The sequence below is a fragment of the Festucalex cinctus genome, chromosome 10, assembly GCF_051991245.1.
Source record: "Festucalex cinctus isolate MCC-2025b chromosome 10, RoL_Fcin_1.0, whole genome shotgun sequence".
In the NCBI taxonomy this organism is placed as follows: Eukaryota; Metazoa; Chordata; class Actinopteri; order Syngnathiformes; family Syngnathidae; genus Festucalex; species Festucalex cinctus.
The window spans coordinates 8,807,987-8,823,758 of NC_135420.1; the positions used below are offsets into that span (position 1 = coordinate 8,807,987).

Genomic DNA, 15,772 nt, shown 5'->3' on the forward strand with positions numbered 1-15,772 from the left:
TTCGTTGATTTTTAGATGTTTGTAAATTGGGATCCTTGTTTTTGGTAAATCAGCACCATCCACAGCTGCGGAATGTGCAGTGCAATGATGAAAAAATATGTACATGTAATGTCACATAAACAGTGTTTATGTAGGAATGCATTTTATTTTCGGAAATGCAAAAGAGGGCATATTAGCATTTTCAGCGTTGTTCCGTGCGTTTGTTTCTTCCGTGTGGTTTAGAGGCGAACACCAAACTCGTCGTTGTTGACTTAGCAACAGGAAGCCAGTCGACTGTTATTTTCTCGGTTGCTACATAACCTAATTTAATATTAACGAGTCAAATTGTTTGTTTTTTATGCCACAGGTAGTACAATGAATGTATAAATCTACAAAAAATGTAATTTGAATGTGTCGTTCTGTGACACGGGGGGGACGAATAATAAGCACTTGATAAATATGAAGATCATCTTGTGAGGACATCTTGAAGATGTCATACCTGTTCACACCGGAGACTCCTGATGAGGAGGAGACTTTCTACATGCAGTGCAGAGCTGCCTTCCTAAGTGTGTTCAGATCTAGTCTGACAAATATCTCTTCGAAGCAGGAGTTATGTCGAGGTAAGGCTTTCCAAAATATTCACAAAAGCCTACTTTTTGTTAGCGACCCCTTTTCAATGGCATTTCTTGAAAATCAGGATCACAACGGGGACTGGATATTTTCGTTTTAAAGCTATAAATCAATTGGATAGTTATGCCTCACAATATCAATGATTAAATACAAACTTAAATCGCCCAAAAATCTTAAATGTTTAGGTGACTATTTCCTCAAACTTGCATGTCTCTCTACTTATGTCGGACAAGTTTCTTCATGTACTTTAATCATTTAATTTTTCTCTCTAGTTCTCCAGTTAGCTGGTCGAAATCCCTCCCAAGCCACTCTTGATAAATACTGGAACCAAGGAACAACGCACATGAACTTTGACGATTTCTGTGACATACTGAAAAGGGAATGGAAAAGTGATAACAATGAGCTTATGGAAATTTTCCAAAAGCTGGATCCAAATGGAGATGGCTACATTATACACAGCAAAGTGCAAAAACTCCTTACAAGTGTGAGTTACTACTTTTTTTCCCTTTTTTTTTTGCAATAGTAATGCACACCTTTTGGACTTGACTTTCAAAACAAGCGCATAAAATAATGTTCAGATGTTATGTTTGAAAATATAAATAATGGTGTTTTGACAGTTCAATATTTTAAACCTTACAGGGAGGAGATAAAATGACACCTGAAGAGGTGAAAGCCATTTTCTCACTAAGTGACATCAACCAGGATGACAAATTTAACTATGCAGAGGTAAGTGCGCATATGTGGACACTGGATACGTCTTTTCAGTCTGCCCGGGCCGTTTCCCAGGACATGTTTTAGCCTTGTTTGTCCAAAGCTATAACATTGTGATTTGTGCAGTTTATGAATCTGTCATGTACAAGTATTTTCATTTGTGTGTTGCTGATAGCTGTGACAGCTACATAGAGGACATAAAACATTGAAGCACATCATTGTAATCATGTTATTACATACTGCATGTTTCTCAGAAGAACATTAAAATAGTTGTATTGTTTGTTTTATATATTTACAAGAACTCTTGTCATGCATATCATAAAAAAGTAAACAATAATAATTAAACACTCAATAAATATCAGCAGCTCAGCATATGAGTTCTTTTGGTTCTGTAGGAAATAGAGTAAATGTTGACTAGCATTGAGATGTTGACCATCCAACACTTACAGTGGTGCCTAGTTGAGATATGAGTTTAATCTGCTATGTGACCACACTCATAATTTCACTGGAAATCATCTTTTCCCAATTAAAAGAATGGAAATACGATTTATCATTTGTCTAGCCATCCGTAAAAAACAGATATTTTGTAATGTGTGTTTTATTGAGGAAAAATAGCACTCCATAATATTGTACGTTATAAAACATACAGTAAATACATAATTAAATATAATGAACCGTTTCTGTCAAATTGCATCAAATGAATGGCCTTTTTGCTCCTTCTTATGGTGTGCCTGCCTTGGCCACCTGAGGAAAGGAAGGACGGACAGACGGATAGACTGTTCACTGTGATGTATCAACTCTTCTCTTAGCTCATAAATACAGCACAAATATTCGTTGTTCTACGCAGAGGATAGACAATATATAGTGTTACTACTTAATGTATTGCTGCACCATTTGTGTTCAATCCCTTGATGAATGGGTTAATATTAACATCAAGTTTGCCAACTGAAAATCAAACCAATCTGGTTGTTTTCAATACAGATTGCAAAGAGTAATTCTCTTTGCTTTCTGTTTAGCTTGACACTAAATTTCAACTGGAAATAGCAATAAATTGTTGAAGCTCTTTTTTTAGACAATTATTCACAGAGGGGCATATCCTGTTTGCACTTGAGTCAATTTCTTGCACACTTTCAAGGTGCTTGGCTTGTGACACACCCACCATGCGTAACCTGGAAATATGTGCACAACCACCAAAGATGTGTGATTCGGTGAAGTCTGAGCGTGGACCTAATTTCAGGGTAAATTCCATAGGGATTTATTTGGAAAATATGCCACACTTTAAAGGTGAAATTAATTTGCATAGTGGATCTGGAATTTCTACAGATTTTTGTAGGGCTGGGTATCGATTCTACTTTCCTCAATCGATTCGATTTCTATTCACAAGAGCTCAGTTCGATTCAATTTAGATTTTTTTTTCTATTCAATTCATCAAGTCTTCGGAAATATCAAGGCCATGATAAAGACTCCACAAACATTAAATTCTAAATGAAATTTTGTGGAGGAAGTTTATGGTTGAATAATTTACGCTGTTTGAATGTCCACCCTTATCCCCTAACCCAGTGGTGTCCTTGAGTGCCTGAGTCCTGCATGTTTTAGAGGTTTCCCATGTTCAACACAGCTGATTCATATTTAAGCTCATCAGCACGCTCTGCAGGAGCCTGATAATTATCGTAATCATTGAATCAGGTGTGTTTGAGTATTGAAACCTCAAAAATATGCAGGACTCAGGCCCTCGAGGACCGGATCTTGACACGTGCACTAACACCTCATTCACGACATAGCCCCACACTCTATAGTTGACTAATATGTAGTGACTTCATTCTGTTTGGCGATTCGGACAGCCAGGTCACGTGACCACCATACTTAGCATGACGCAACAGCGAATAAATCTCTGACTATTTATTGTGAATAAAAATGATTTAAAATTGTGTTTTATTTCCTTCGTTGTACATGTTTTCAACTAAGACTAATTCATTATTTCAGTCGTATCTAGTTAATGCATTGCTTTTATTCTCGCCCTTGTGCAATCTAAAGGTAATTAAATTTCAAACATAGTGTCCTTGCCATCTGTTATTTCTATATCCTCAACATGTTAATGTGCTTGTCTTACTATTGCTGTCAGTTTTGTAGACAGCTTGTGTCCACTACAGAGAAATGCCAGACGGCTTCTTTGGGGAAGCTCCAGTCTGATGCCAAGCTGAAGAGACAAAACTTTGGCAGCCATACAGACAGCCCTCCAAAACCCTCCATGACATCAGCAACTCCATCTCAGCCTCCGGAAACAACCTGGTCAGATCCAGACATCACACTTCGGAAAGGTACCGTAGCAGAATAACTTTTAATCTGCTTGTGTCAAAGGCTCCAAATGTGTGGCCTTGTTGTCTGTTGATTTACTTCTTTGTGTTTTAGATGTACACCCATTCACCCATCACCGCTTTATTGTGATGAATTTAATCGCTCTCTTATCGATCAATTTTTCACTCCCCTGTGACAAATCACCTCATTAGGACAGTTCATTCATCAGGAGAGCCACACAATTAGAGGTGCTTGTTTGTAGGGAAGGACGTGTGAAGCACTGTGATTTGGGTAATCATTTCTGCCATTAGCAGATTGACAAACGCTCATTTACATCAGAGAGAGCCACAGACTTTGGCGAAAAAGATGTGTTTTTACGGGTTGATCATGCAGTCAACCCTAAGCGGCGATGCCATCAGTATTGTGAGCATGGTAGAAACAGAGACAAGAGATCCTGCAAAAGTAAGCTGAAGATAGATGGGATTGATCTAAGTGGTCAGTCCATGTTCATGTTATTGATTTGGAGGATCCCACGACTACTCACTGGGGAGTTGATGAGAGATTTGAAGGTGGTCAGGAGGAGGACCCAGACCAACCGCTACTGCAAAAACAAATGAGTTCCCACACAGGAGTCAGGATTATCACATTATTGTGCCTCTCCCACATATTGATTTATCCCTGTTACATTTTAATAAGGAGCTGACACCAAATGCTTCCCTGTTGCACATGTTGAATGTGTTGTTCTTTCGGCTTGAAAACAGTTTGGCTTGCTCATTTGGAGCTACATTTGTCAGTCTGTTTTTAGGCTTTATCCTTAAAATTCTACAAAATAGAAAAAAAATGATTGTTGATCCATGTTTAATTAATTATTGGTGTCTACATGCACACAACAATTTGATTCGTAAAGGTAAATATAATTGTCATGTCTGGGGACATGCCAGGGTTATGTTTAAGTTGGGTTCATGACCGTGAGGTCAAGTGTCTGTTATGTACTGATCTAGTTTCAACTGATTTTAGGCTATGTGATGTTCTGTGATGTCAAGAATCTTTAATCCCTTTACCTGGTCAACAGCCAATCAGATAATTCCATGTCAGTCTTGTTACCCATATGTCTAGCCACAACCAATCAGATCGATTCCTTGTCTATATAAGCCTCCTGAGAAGTGTGTGTCTTTGTCGGATTATTACTTCTGTTACCACTGTCCTCTGTGCAACTCTCTTTGTTTCTCGTCTAGTCAAGTTTGTTCCACGTCTCTCGATGTAAATAAATAGTTAAAATCTTATTTGTGTCTGCGCTTTTGGAATCCAACCTCCAGCACATGACAATGACATCCTCTATGGAGGAAAAAAAAACAATTAAAAGTGAGGAATATTCATTCAATTCAATTCTCATGATATACAGCAAAAAGTTAAACGTGTTGTCGTACAAACCGTTGGTTAACAATGAAAGTATACTTACATTGATTCCAAAATCAAACCTTTCACATTTAATATATTAATATCTCTCTTTTTTTTGGTTCTTGATTAACATGTTACAAAAGTAACTTTCTCCTTTGTTAGAATTGGATATTTGTTTAAGAAGGTGTGTGTTTGTATTCAGACAACCGACCGTCCTCCCGTCCTTCATCTGCACTCAGTCGACGAACTTCTCTGTCAAATTCAGTCTCTGCAACATCAAGCACCATCAAGGTCAGTAAAATACCGGTGCCTGTTTGTAGGTATCTTCATCACCTACTAACAATCCTTTAACTAAATAATGCAACCAAAATAGTTGAAACCCTACTTTTATGATATCCGTAAAGTGGGCCAATATTATTTTTTTTAAAGGCACATTTTTTGATAACCTTTTTATAAACTAAATTTTACCGGGGAACCCAATTTTTTGTTAAGTTAGGCCTGACAGCTGTTTTTAACAAATTTTTGTTTGTGGAATCCAAAACTGATCTCAGTTTTTCTCTTATCATGTCAAGTTTTTGAACTGTAGATCTCCATTTTCTTAAAAAAAATTATGAAAATGCTGTATTTGACACTTGACATGTACTTGTTCTATTAAAAAAAAAAATGCAAATATTGACATACAATAAACAAGAAATCTGGGGAAATGCATATAAAACAAATACTAACTCTGTTTTCAAGTTACAAAAACGAGCCATAAGAATTATTAATGGATCAAAATATAGTGAACCAACACATCCACTATTCGTTAAATTAAACACAATGAAATTTTCCGACTTAATTGAGTTTAAAATAGCACAAATAATGTATAAAGTTAACAACAATCTACTCTGCCACAGTATTCAGAAGCTATTTGAAGTTAGACACAGTCCTTATGAGATAAGGGGTACAAGTGTCTATAAGAAACCCAAAACAAGAACAAATATTAAGCAAAAGTGTGTTTCTGTAAGAGGTGTTCATTTGTGGAATAGTTTTGGTAATGACCTGAAAAGATGCAAGTCAAACGTTGAGTTTAAAAAAATGTTCAAGAGTATTATTTGGATCAGACGTGAACCGGTACAATTGCAGAAATGAAATGAAATGTTTTTTTGATTGCATTGTGAGGGTGATGAGGGTTGTATGTGCGAGTACGATGATGTATTGTTGCGGTGTGCGCTAGGGGTGTGCTCAAAAAATCGATACGGCAATATATCGTTGCGGGCCTCATTACAATACACGTATCGATACGCAGGCATCAGAATCGATATTGCTCATTATCTTTAAATAGGCAGTTAACGTTTGCCTTTGCAGCTTGCATTGTACCTAAAAAATAAAAACCACCAGCGTCTTTGAAGTTAATTGACTTCAATGAATGCAAAAATAGCTCACCAGTGATTGGACACTGTGTCATGCTAAGAAAAATGAAAACAGAGGAAGAATATTATCAACATTTATTTACTTCTAAACTTAACATGGCATGTGTCCTTAATGTACCAATTTTTGTATATTTTGTTTAAAAACGAAATAGAATGTGTTACACAACAAAAATGATGTTTTTATTTCCCCAAATAATTCAAATAAGCACATTTTGGAGCTGTAATTTTAATACTTTGATATTTTTGCTCATATCGGCTCATGCGTATTAATCAATTTTCCTTGCTCTGCAGTGCGTGCACATTTAGACCAGGCATGCCGCTTGGTGGTAAACCAGAAGAGCTGCTAACAAAAATATTTTTGTCAGTCAGCATAACAAACATGTCCTTTAGGTACACATATGACTGTTATGCAAATAAATTAATGTAATATAATCGGGATACGCATCTCCTTGAAGATCAAGTATTGGGATACATATGTATCGCGATACGTATCGTATCGTGACCCCTGTATCGTGATACGTATCGTATTGTGAGGTTGGCGGCAATACCCAGCCCTAGTATGCGCCTAGGGGGTTCATGCACATGCGCTATTGGCAATTGTACGTGTGTTGAAGTGTGGTTGTCCACATGAGTATAATTGCATGTTTTCTTTTATTGCGATATTAATTTACTGTTGAAATAAGAAGTAAAGAATAAGGGGTAGGATTAGATACGTTTTTAACTTCTTCCTACTCCTTTTGGACATGTAAACCATTTCTAATGATTGTTATGAGTTTTTGTTTTCTTTTTCTTTCTCTTAATTTTTACTTGCTATTTGATTATGTTTATATGTTATGTTTACATGTTCAATAAACTTCAAACTTCAGAAACAGACATAAGTGCAACATTTAAGGATATGGCTACTACTGCTTAATTCCTGCTATGCTAGCTTTTAATATCTGTGTTTGCAGATATTGTAGTCGTACTGATCTATTGGGAGCAGCACACACCTTTCATCGCACTGTCAATTGTGACTGCACAAGTTGCTACATAGCTGTAGCTGAGTCCAATCGTATAATCAGCTCGTCTTACTACAGCGATATGGCATTTTGCTTATCAGGAGGGTAAGCTGTGGTGGAAACATTTGACGTGCTAGGGGAAAAAAAGTGACTGCAATTTTGGAATTAGTATGCTAATTTTAGTTTTAATCAGCATAAAACTCAGCAAAACAAAACAAAAAATGTTCCAGATGGATGGCTAAACTGTCCACTGCCTGCTAATGACAGATGTAATTAATAATATGTGTATATGATACCTGATGATTCTGCATGAAAATGTTTTACAGCAAACAGGATGCAATATGAAATTTCACTATAGTAGGGAGGATACTTTGTTATCAAAACCACATAATAAAAGCTCAATTGTAAGTGAAGGTTGCAATCCTGCATGTTTGTTTTCACTCTTTGGTTTTAGTTCAGCTGGTTTGTTTTGTGTCAAAGTAAAAATGTGTAATAACTGCATTGCTTCATCTGTCCCATGACAGTGTTGTGATTTGACATCATCACATTTCTATGAATTTTGTCTCCCACGTGGTGTAAAGTGTGTCTGGCATTAGTCTGAGGTTGGCTTTCTCTCATTGCCCTCCAGATTGGATATTGACACCCATTCAACTTTGGTGACATTTCGTTTTTAATTTTAGACCCTCAGGCACTTTAAATAATCAACAATCAAGTTTGATGATATTTACAAATCCTTATTTTTCTTTTGACATTCAGTTAATGTTTTCTCAGCGTAAGAAAAGTGTTTTTTTGTTTGTTTTTTTATGTATGTATGTATGTATGTATGTATGTATTTATTTATTTATTTATTTATTTATTTTCAATTCAACATGGATACCTAGTATATAAATCACTCAGAAAGACAAATAAATTACACAGATGTGTGTGCGTCACTGTTTGGACATATAGCAGATAGTACAAATAACCTGACATTGACAATATTGTACTTGAACAAAGTAAGCTCACTTATTTGAGCTCTGAAATGTGTAACATGTCTGCCCTCCTCTGGCTGAACATTAGTATAACAATGTAGGCTGCCAGCTTTACTTGCTGCAGTAGTAATTGTAAAAGTTAACACATTGAAGTACAATTATTAAGATAAACTCTTTTTTTTTTTTTGTCACTGAAATAATTATGATGCCTGCATTTCCTCTGGATCATAATTGTTCCTCTTACTTTTTGGGAACACTCTTAAAGGGCAGGCCCTTTCTATAAAGAAAAGCATTGTTGATAAAGGAATGCTTGGACAAATCAAAAATCTTTGGGATAAACTAGAACAGACAAACTACATCAAACTATAACTACACATGATTCGATGTTGCTGAGTATCCTTATTTAATGAAACCAATTTGCCAAATTATTTCAATTGCTACTTTTCTTGATTGTCCCAGCAGTGGCATCACAGTTGCATGAGGGGATGTTTCTTCCTGGAAGAGGATGGAACCATCAACTCACTGGAGTACCAACTGCACCTGCCACAGACTTCCAATGTTAACCTAAGCATCCAGCCTATGAGCCTCAACCAAAAAGCTGGTACGAATGCAGTTTCATTTGTCATAATATGTGCCTTGCCATGTCAATGGAATACGTACTGCATGTTGTGGTGTTATCTTATAATCCTTCTCTCTTTATATACATTCATGTGTGGACATTCGACTTTTTAACCACAGAAATTACCCAAGACACAATTTGAACGCCGTTTTCAAACATTAGTGAGGGGTGGCGCAAGAGTCTGGTAGGGGATTGTGTTGCACTTTTAGAAATAATTTTGGTCATTATCAACAAAACCTTTGGAAAACATCTCCATCAGCTCTCAAATTTAATTAATTAAATTCTTATGAGACGTTTTGTCTTTTCATTGACATTTGGTCCCAACAAATGTACCTTTATTTTCACTGGGCATTTAAGGCAACACTTACGTAAGATTTGAACCTTCTGCTCATATTTTCATAATTCTGCTGATGAAACCTTCACTTACAGCTAGATTAATGAAACCTTTGTCATGGTGTGAGGGTGTCCGTATCATTTTTACTGGCACTAAACAACTTTGAGGAGGATGCTGTACAAACTGTACACTGGCCTCCATAATTATTGGCAACTTTGGTTAAGATGTATTCTTTAGCCTCTAATGAATTCATATTTTCTCTAAATATTACTATCATTAATATTATTGTCCGTTGCTTTGTTATTAAGACAAGCCTTGCCCCTGGATGAATGTGGACACCGCCCTTTTTGTGATGTTAGCTGGCGATACTGAAGAAGAGTCAACGCTCATGTGCTTCACTGCTACAAAGGACAAAGAAGTAGGTTGGCATTGGGGACATTTCATATTCACTTAAATTTAAAATCATTCCCTACTTAGATCTTGTGTGTTGATACAGTCCGATTTTTCTTAGAATATTTTAACCTCTATTTGTGAAGAAAAAAGTCAGTGAGAGTAAGTCAACAATATTCTGCTTTAACACAAGAGTACCGGTAATAGAAATACATTTTTATACACAGTCGCTATCCTTTTTGATACACTTGTTCAAGCGGTTTACAAGCTTGTGAATTCCTTCTGAGCTGGCTGCTCATATAACCATTTATGCACCACTTCACGCACTGCATCATTTGAAAAAAAGGTTTTCATAAATGATTTAATGGGCAGAGACATGACTAATCTGCAAAAAGTGTGCTAACTCATCTATGGTAATGTGCATTTCAGCTCAAACTAACACGTGTAAAAATCGATCAAACAAGTAGATCAGCTGATCGTGACTGTGTCATACAAGCTGTCAGGGATGCAAGAAAAATTATGTCAAAAGAAAAAGTGAGCGTGCGCTGCAGAGGAACATTTTTTTTTATCCTTGTACATTTTAAACTCATAAACATCTCAGTCATAATTATTACAATTAACACTGCTTCCTCTTAGGAAAGCTTGTTGGTGAAATTGAGACGTTCTTTGAAGTATTCTCCCCACCAATTTGCAATGTCCTGAGTCGAGGTCAACAGCGCCTGTAAGTGTTTCTCCATGACCTCCCATGCCCAGTTTTTGTCTCAGCAACTGCCAAAGCTGCGTTCCGCTTAACCAGCCGGTACCAATCAGCTATTTCTGGGGTGCCAAAGGCCAAAATGACCCGATAAGACTCCTTATTAAGACTGATGGCATCCCTTCACTCCCGATGTCTACCAACAGATTCAGCGGTTGCTGCCACAACAGGCACCGACCACTTTAAGGCCACAGCTCCATAAGGTCCTTCTCATTACTGGAGGCGGAACATGGTCCACTCTGATTCAATGTCCCACACCTCCACCGGGACGTTTGCCAAGTTCTTTTTTTTTCTTTCTTCCTATTTTACTAACAAAAACAACAAAAATCATAGCAGAACACAGCATAAAGGGAACGCCTTGTGCAGTTCTGCACAAATAGCAGTCTGCGAGATTCTCTAATTCACAACGGGCTGAGTCCAAACCAAAAGTCCTCTCAAATACTAACAGACAACTAGTCATACTGTTGCGTCTTCATTTAAGCATAATTTTTTAGAATTAAGAGGAATCCAGCGTGTCATGCAGAAGCTACAAAATCCACACAGAACGGTCCAAGCCTGGATACTAATGGGGTCCTTTTGAATGTGACAATTTCCATATAGTATTATCAGTCTTTGTCAGCCCATTTGATGGGTGGCATGTAAAAATGTGATAGCTTCATTTTATTGTGTCAAAACTGTTCTACAGAAGTACAATTGGAGAGGTGAACTGAAAGCTGGGACGTACTACCTACTGCCCTTCTCCAGTGGCTGCAGATTAAAGAAAAGGAGTAGAAAGAATGAGTCTCATAAATCCGTAGAACTTGTCTACAAGACAGACAGTGGAGAACTCAACCTCACCAGTGATTTTCGGTCAGTGTGTTTGCTTGTTTATTAAGATGATAAACTTCAAGTATTCAGATTTTGTATAAATTAGTTACATTTGGTTTAATGCAGGAGTTGGTATTTGTGAAGCAATGACATTGCTTGTGTATGTTATTTATTGATGTCTTAGTTGATTATGTTGTTTGATTGCATCAAAGCTGCCTCTGCAAATTATGTAAACAGAAGGCAAGATACAGCATCAGTAGTGCAGTAATGCCATATTTTGCCACAGGGAGGCACTGTCGGAGATCTTTGACATAATGGACCTGGATGGGAATGGTTTGCTCAGTCTTGAGGAATACAATTTTTTGGAGCTGATGATCAGTGGAGAGGAGTGCAAGACGGGGATGTGGGCCATCTGCAAAGGTGCAACTAGTTAAATGCACTCATTCATAATGTTCATCTAAGAGTTTATTTGTATATCGTGTCAAGTATATGAGGGTTAGAGTCTGATAAAATTGAGCTTCCTCTAGAATCTAGAGGAAGCTCAACTTTCACACTTTGACACTCATGTTCACACAGCATCAAAGAAATCATAATAGTTAGTGACCCAATTTGATCTCGAATAATATTAAAAGTAATACTGAAAGTCAAATAATATATTTTAACCACACATTTTTTGACTGAGGCTAAAAAAAAAAAAATCACTCACCGTGGTTTTGGATTCGGTTTCAGAGGCAAAACAATGATTTTCCATCTAATGCAGATGTTGCATTTTTAGACTTAGACTTAGACTTGACTTTATTGATCCCTTTGGGATGGCTCCCTCTGGGAATAATCAGACTCAGAATAATCTTTGTCAAATGAACAAATTACCTGCAAGTAGGGCTGAGCGATATGGCCAAAAAAGAAAATCTCGATTTTTGCAGTCATTCAGGACGATTACGATTTTAATCGATTTTAACCTAATACATCCAACAAACGTTTATTTAAAGGTTTCATTTATTGTGCAAAATGTTCAGACACCAGTAATGTATACTGATTCTAGATTAGTTTCAACATACACTTAACATTCATAGTTTGTGCTTAAATGCCACAATTAAGTAGTTGGTAGCTATTGTAAACAAACTCGATTTCACAAATTTTCAACGATTCGATTTTTTTAAATGACGATGTATCGAATTAATTCGATTTATTGCCCAGCCCTACCTGCAAGTATGAAAATGAAGTCTTTAAGAATTTTATTTTACTGCAGTTTAACCATTTGAAGGTGTAAATTGTTGAAAAATAATAGTGCGAATACTCTCTCTAAACATTCATGTCGGGATATTTTGTGCCCACAGAGAATTTTGACATGAGAGAGAACCAACTGACAAAACAGGGCTTCATGGAGCTGAATCTGATGGTGGCAACAGAAAAAGACGGAGACGGCGATGACCTGTGGGCCCTCGTCGAAACCGTGGGCTACAACCGTATGCTGGAGCTAGTCGAGGTTCTTACTCATATTTTTAAAAAAATGTAGATGAATTACATTTTCAGGCTTTTTTGTTGCTGATATGACATCCTATGCCATCAGGCTTGCCCATTCCAGATAGATGTCCATTGTGAGAGCACACAGCCATCGGTTCAGCCTCTTAGACTGGAGTCTGGGTCCAAGATTCTGAACCAGGCCATGCAGAAGTCAATCACTTTAGAGGGAGCAGCCAAACAACTAAAAGGACAGGACAATGTTCTCATCTACACCCACCGGGGAGAACACAGGATATCCTCGCTCATCGTCAACAAGGTAGATGACGACATTTGACAAGTTTTCTCTCTTTGTTTGGGCTATGTCAAGGCAATTGCAAATTGTTGGCCACAACTGAAGTGCCCATGCTTTCACACAGTACACAAAACAATGACATGAAGTGACTGTACACATAGCGCAAAGGTAAAGTGACAGTTGTCAGTTAAGCCCGAGGCCTTCATGTTTGATTATTGCAAAGGATGACACTTTTTGGCTTCACGTTATTCATGTTGACTACAAGTAAAGATTATTTTTGTAATAATTTAAAGTGACTATTATTTTTCCATAAACTAATAACGACTCATTGGTCTGTCACATGTCCGAAAGTAGTGACAAATGTTGTTCATTGTTCTCCAAACAAATGTCTTTGTTTTGATTAAAAACAAAATATTATTAGTCTGCTTTAATGGACTACAGAAATTACAGTATACCTGTATTTATTTTTGAGAGGCTGAAAATAGACAAAAGTTCTAACTAAGTGATTACCGGTAATCGATTAGCAAAATAGTTGTATATTAATTTTAACATCCATTGTCAACTCGTCAATACATTTTGAAACCACTACTTCAAATATTGTGAATTGTCTATTACAGTATTTCTACTACAGCCCAATTGACTTGTAAAGTAAACAGTAACATTCACTCTCACTTTCACGATATTAATGATAAATGGGCTGAAGTGTGGAGCAGACATTTGTCATCAACAAAAAAAATATTCAAGAATAGTATCTTTTAAATGCATAATTCATTTGCTCCATATAAATATTTAAAGGTGCCATGCCCTAAGTTTTTTTCTCTTATAATCTTGTTAACTTGTAGTGGTTTTGCAAAATAATTTGGGTTGGAAATGAGGAGGATACTTTTTTTCAAAGAATTTTTATCAGTCAAAAAATAATTCATTTTGAACGGTCTGTTTTGTCATTAATATTAACAAAACAATATGCAATATGCATTATGTAAAGAAGCTTTGCTCTGACTTGGTCTCTGTTCTCCTTAATTTGATATGGATATCACCTTTCCGCTGATTAATTAGTTCTCAACAAAATATGTCAATATATCTCATTATCTATTGGAATTCAGCGGGCTAGAATTGTGCTGTGTTTGTCACATTTCATCACAAATGCTGCATATACATTTTGCGGGTTTTAAGCGGTTCAGCCACATACACGCACATTGGTCAGTACCCATGGCATCACCATGGAGGAGTACCGGTATTTAAAAAAAGTCAAAAATGAGTGTAGTATAGCGTACATTGAGAAGCAGCTGGGGAACGGCTTCATTCACACTGCTCAGTTCCCCTCACATTGCTCGCTGCATGGACGCGAGGTTGCTGGTCGTCGCCATGGAAATGGAATAATTTTCCTTCAGTAGGACTGGGCCGTCGGCGGCGGAATTGTCGCTGACCACAGCACACCCTAATGTGGCCACTACTACACCATTAGTGACTAACAACAAACTATTAAAATATATTTATGCATTATTAATCTGTTGTTGTTGTTTTGTTGTTGTTGTCAACTGTCACTGATAGGAGTTTTTTGTTGTTGTTGTTGTTACAGTCCAACCAGAAAGTGACAATTCGTGTCAGCAACAAGCAGAACAGCAACTGCTGCAGCAGCCGAGGCCTGAATGTGTTTGCTGTCGAGGTGCCAGCCAGAACTAAGATGGTAGGACATTTTTCTAATCAGATTATTACCTGATCAGAGATTAACTAAAATCACATTAAAAATTCTGAGGTATGTCATGGATTTGGATGTGTATTGGATGTTAACAAAGTCATATGTGCTGTCCACTAGGTGTGCCAACATTGTCTGCCCATCAGTGAAAAACGGGACTGGACCTACAACTGCGTGGAAACTGTACTGCCCTCCAAATAGCTGCCTATGGTTCGCTGCTCTTCGATGCATGTGACACCCAAGAGTTTGTTGAAACACTTAAGATGATCAAAAAAAAAAAAATCTTGCAAATCTTATAGGTACCTTGCTGTGTCTGGTGCCTTTTAAAATTGATTTAATTATAAGCAGTGTTGACCTGGCAGCAGACAACAGAGTTAAAATGAAGCAAAATAAAAGCAAATACAATTATTGTAAACAGACAACTGCTGCATATCATTGTCACCATTCCTCTCTGATTATGCAGTTGCGCTTTCTTGGGGGATACTATATTGCACTCTCTGAACTTTACTTGCCCTTTTCAGCTGAGTGTTGACCTTCTATTTATATCTCACAGACCGTTCTTTGCCCTTTGACTTTATCTGCTGAAACAGTAGAACCAGCTAACTAAATGCCATTTGACATATGAGATGTATTTTATGCCACTGGCTGCTTTTCCTTTTCCAACAGACTTGGTTTACCCCCTGAGATGTTGGTCCATATTATGTGTGGCTGTAAATACTGTAATCTGTGCATAATGTTTTTTTTTTTTTTTCTACATTTTGGACTGATCTTTTTTTCTTCTTTGAAAAGAATCAAATCACAAATAGAATATCTGTCACATGTTAATAAAAATAACGCTCAACTTCCCAATTTCTATTTATTGGTAGTCTTGATTTTTAATGTTCCCAAATATGAGAGGTCAACCTTATTTTATGTATCACACTCTGCAGACAAGTGATATAGCAAGACTGATGTACAACGTTGCTCTGTTTATGATGAACAAACACACAATGGTGCAACAGGCAAACAGTCATGGCCTCAGG

At 37.0% G+C, this 15,772-nt stretch overlaps 1 protein-coding gene across 2 annotated transcripts; it reads left to right on the forward strand.

Annotated features, from left to right (window-relative positions):
• Nucleotides 1–224: 224 nt before the first annotated feature.
• Nucleotides 225–15,046, forward strand: efcab7 (EF-hand calcium binding domain 7). Of its 2 annotated transcripts, none has more exons than XM_077534425.1 (13): nucleotides 225–599; nucleotides 882–1,093; nucleotides 1,249–1,335; nucleotides 3,443–3,638; nucleotides 5,216–5,304; nucleotides 8,854–8,995; nucleotides 9,656–9,765; nucleotides 11,177–11,340; nucleotides 11,585–11,718; nucleotides 12,636–12,784; nucleotides 12,869–13,078; nucleotides 14,634–14,741; nucleotides 14,871–15,046. In XM_077534425.1, the coding sequence occupies exons 1-13, from the start codon at nucleotides 470–472 to the stop codon at nucleotides 14,949–14,951; spliced, it is 1,812 nt and encodes a 603-aa protein (XP_077390551.1). In that variant the 5' UTR covers nucleotides 225–469; the 3' UTR covers nucleotides 14,952–15,046. The 2 variants fall into 2 exon arrangements, with proteins under 2 accessions (XP_077390551.1, XP_077390552.1); XM_077534426.1 differs by having other exon boundaries at nucleotides 8,857–8,995.
• The last annotated feature ends 726 nt before the right edge of the window (nucleotides 15,047–15,772 follow it).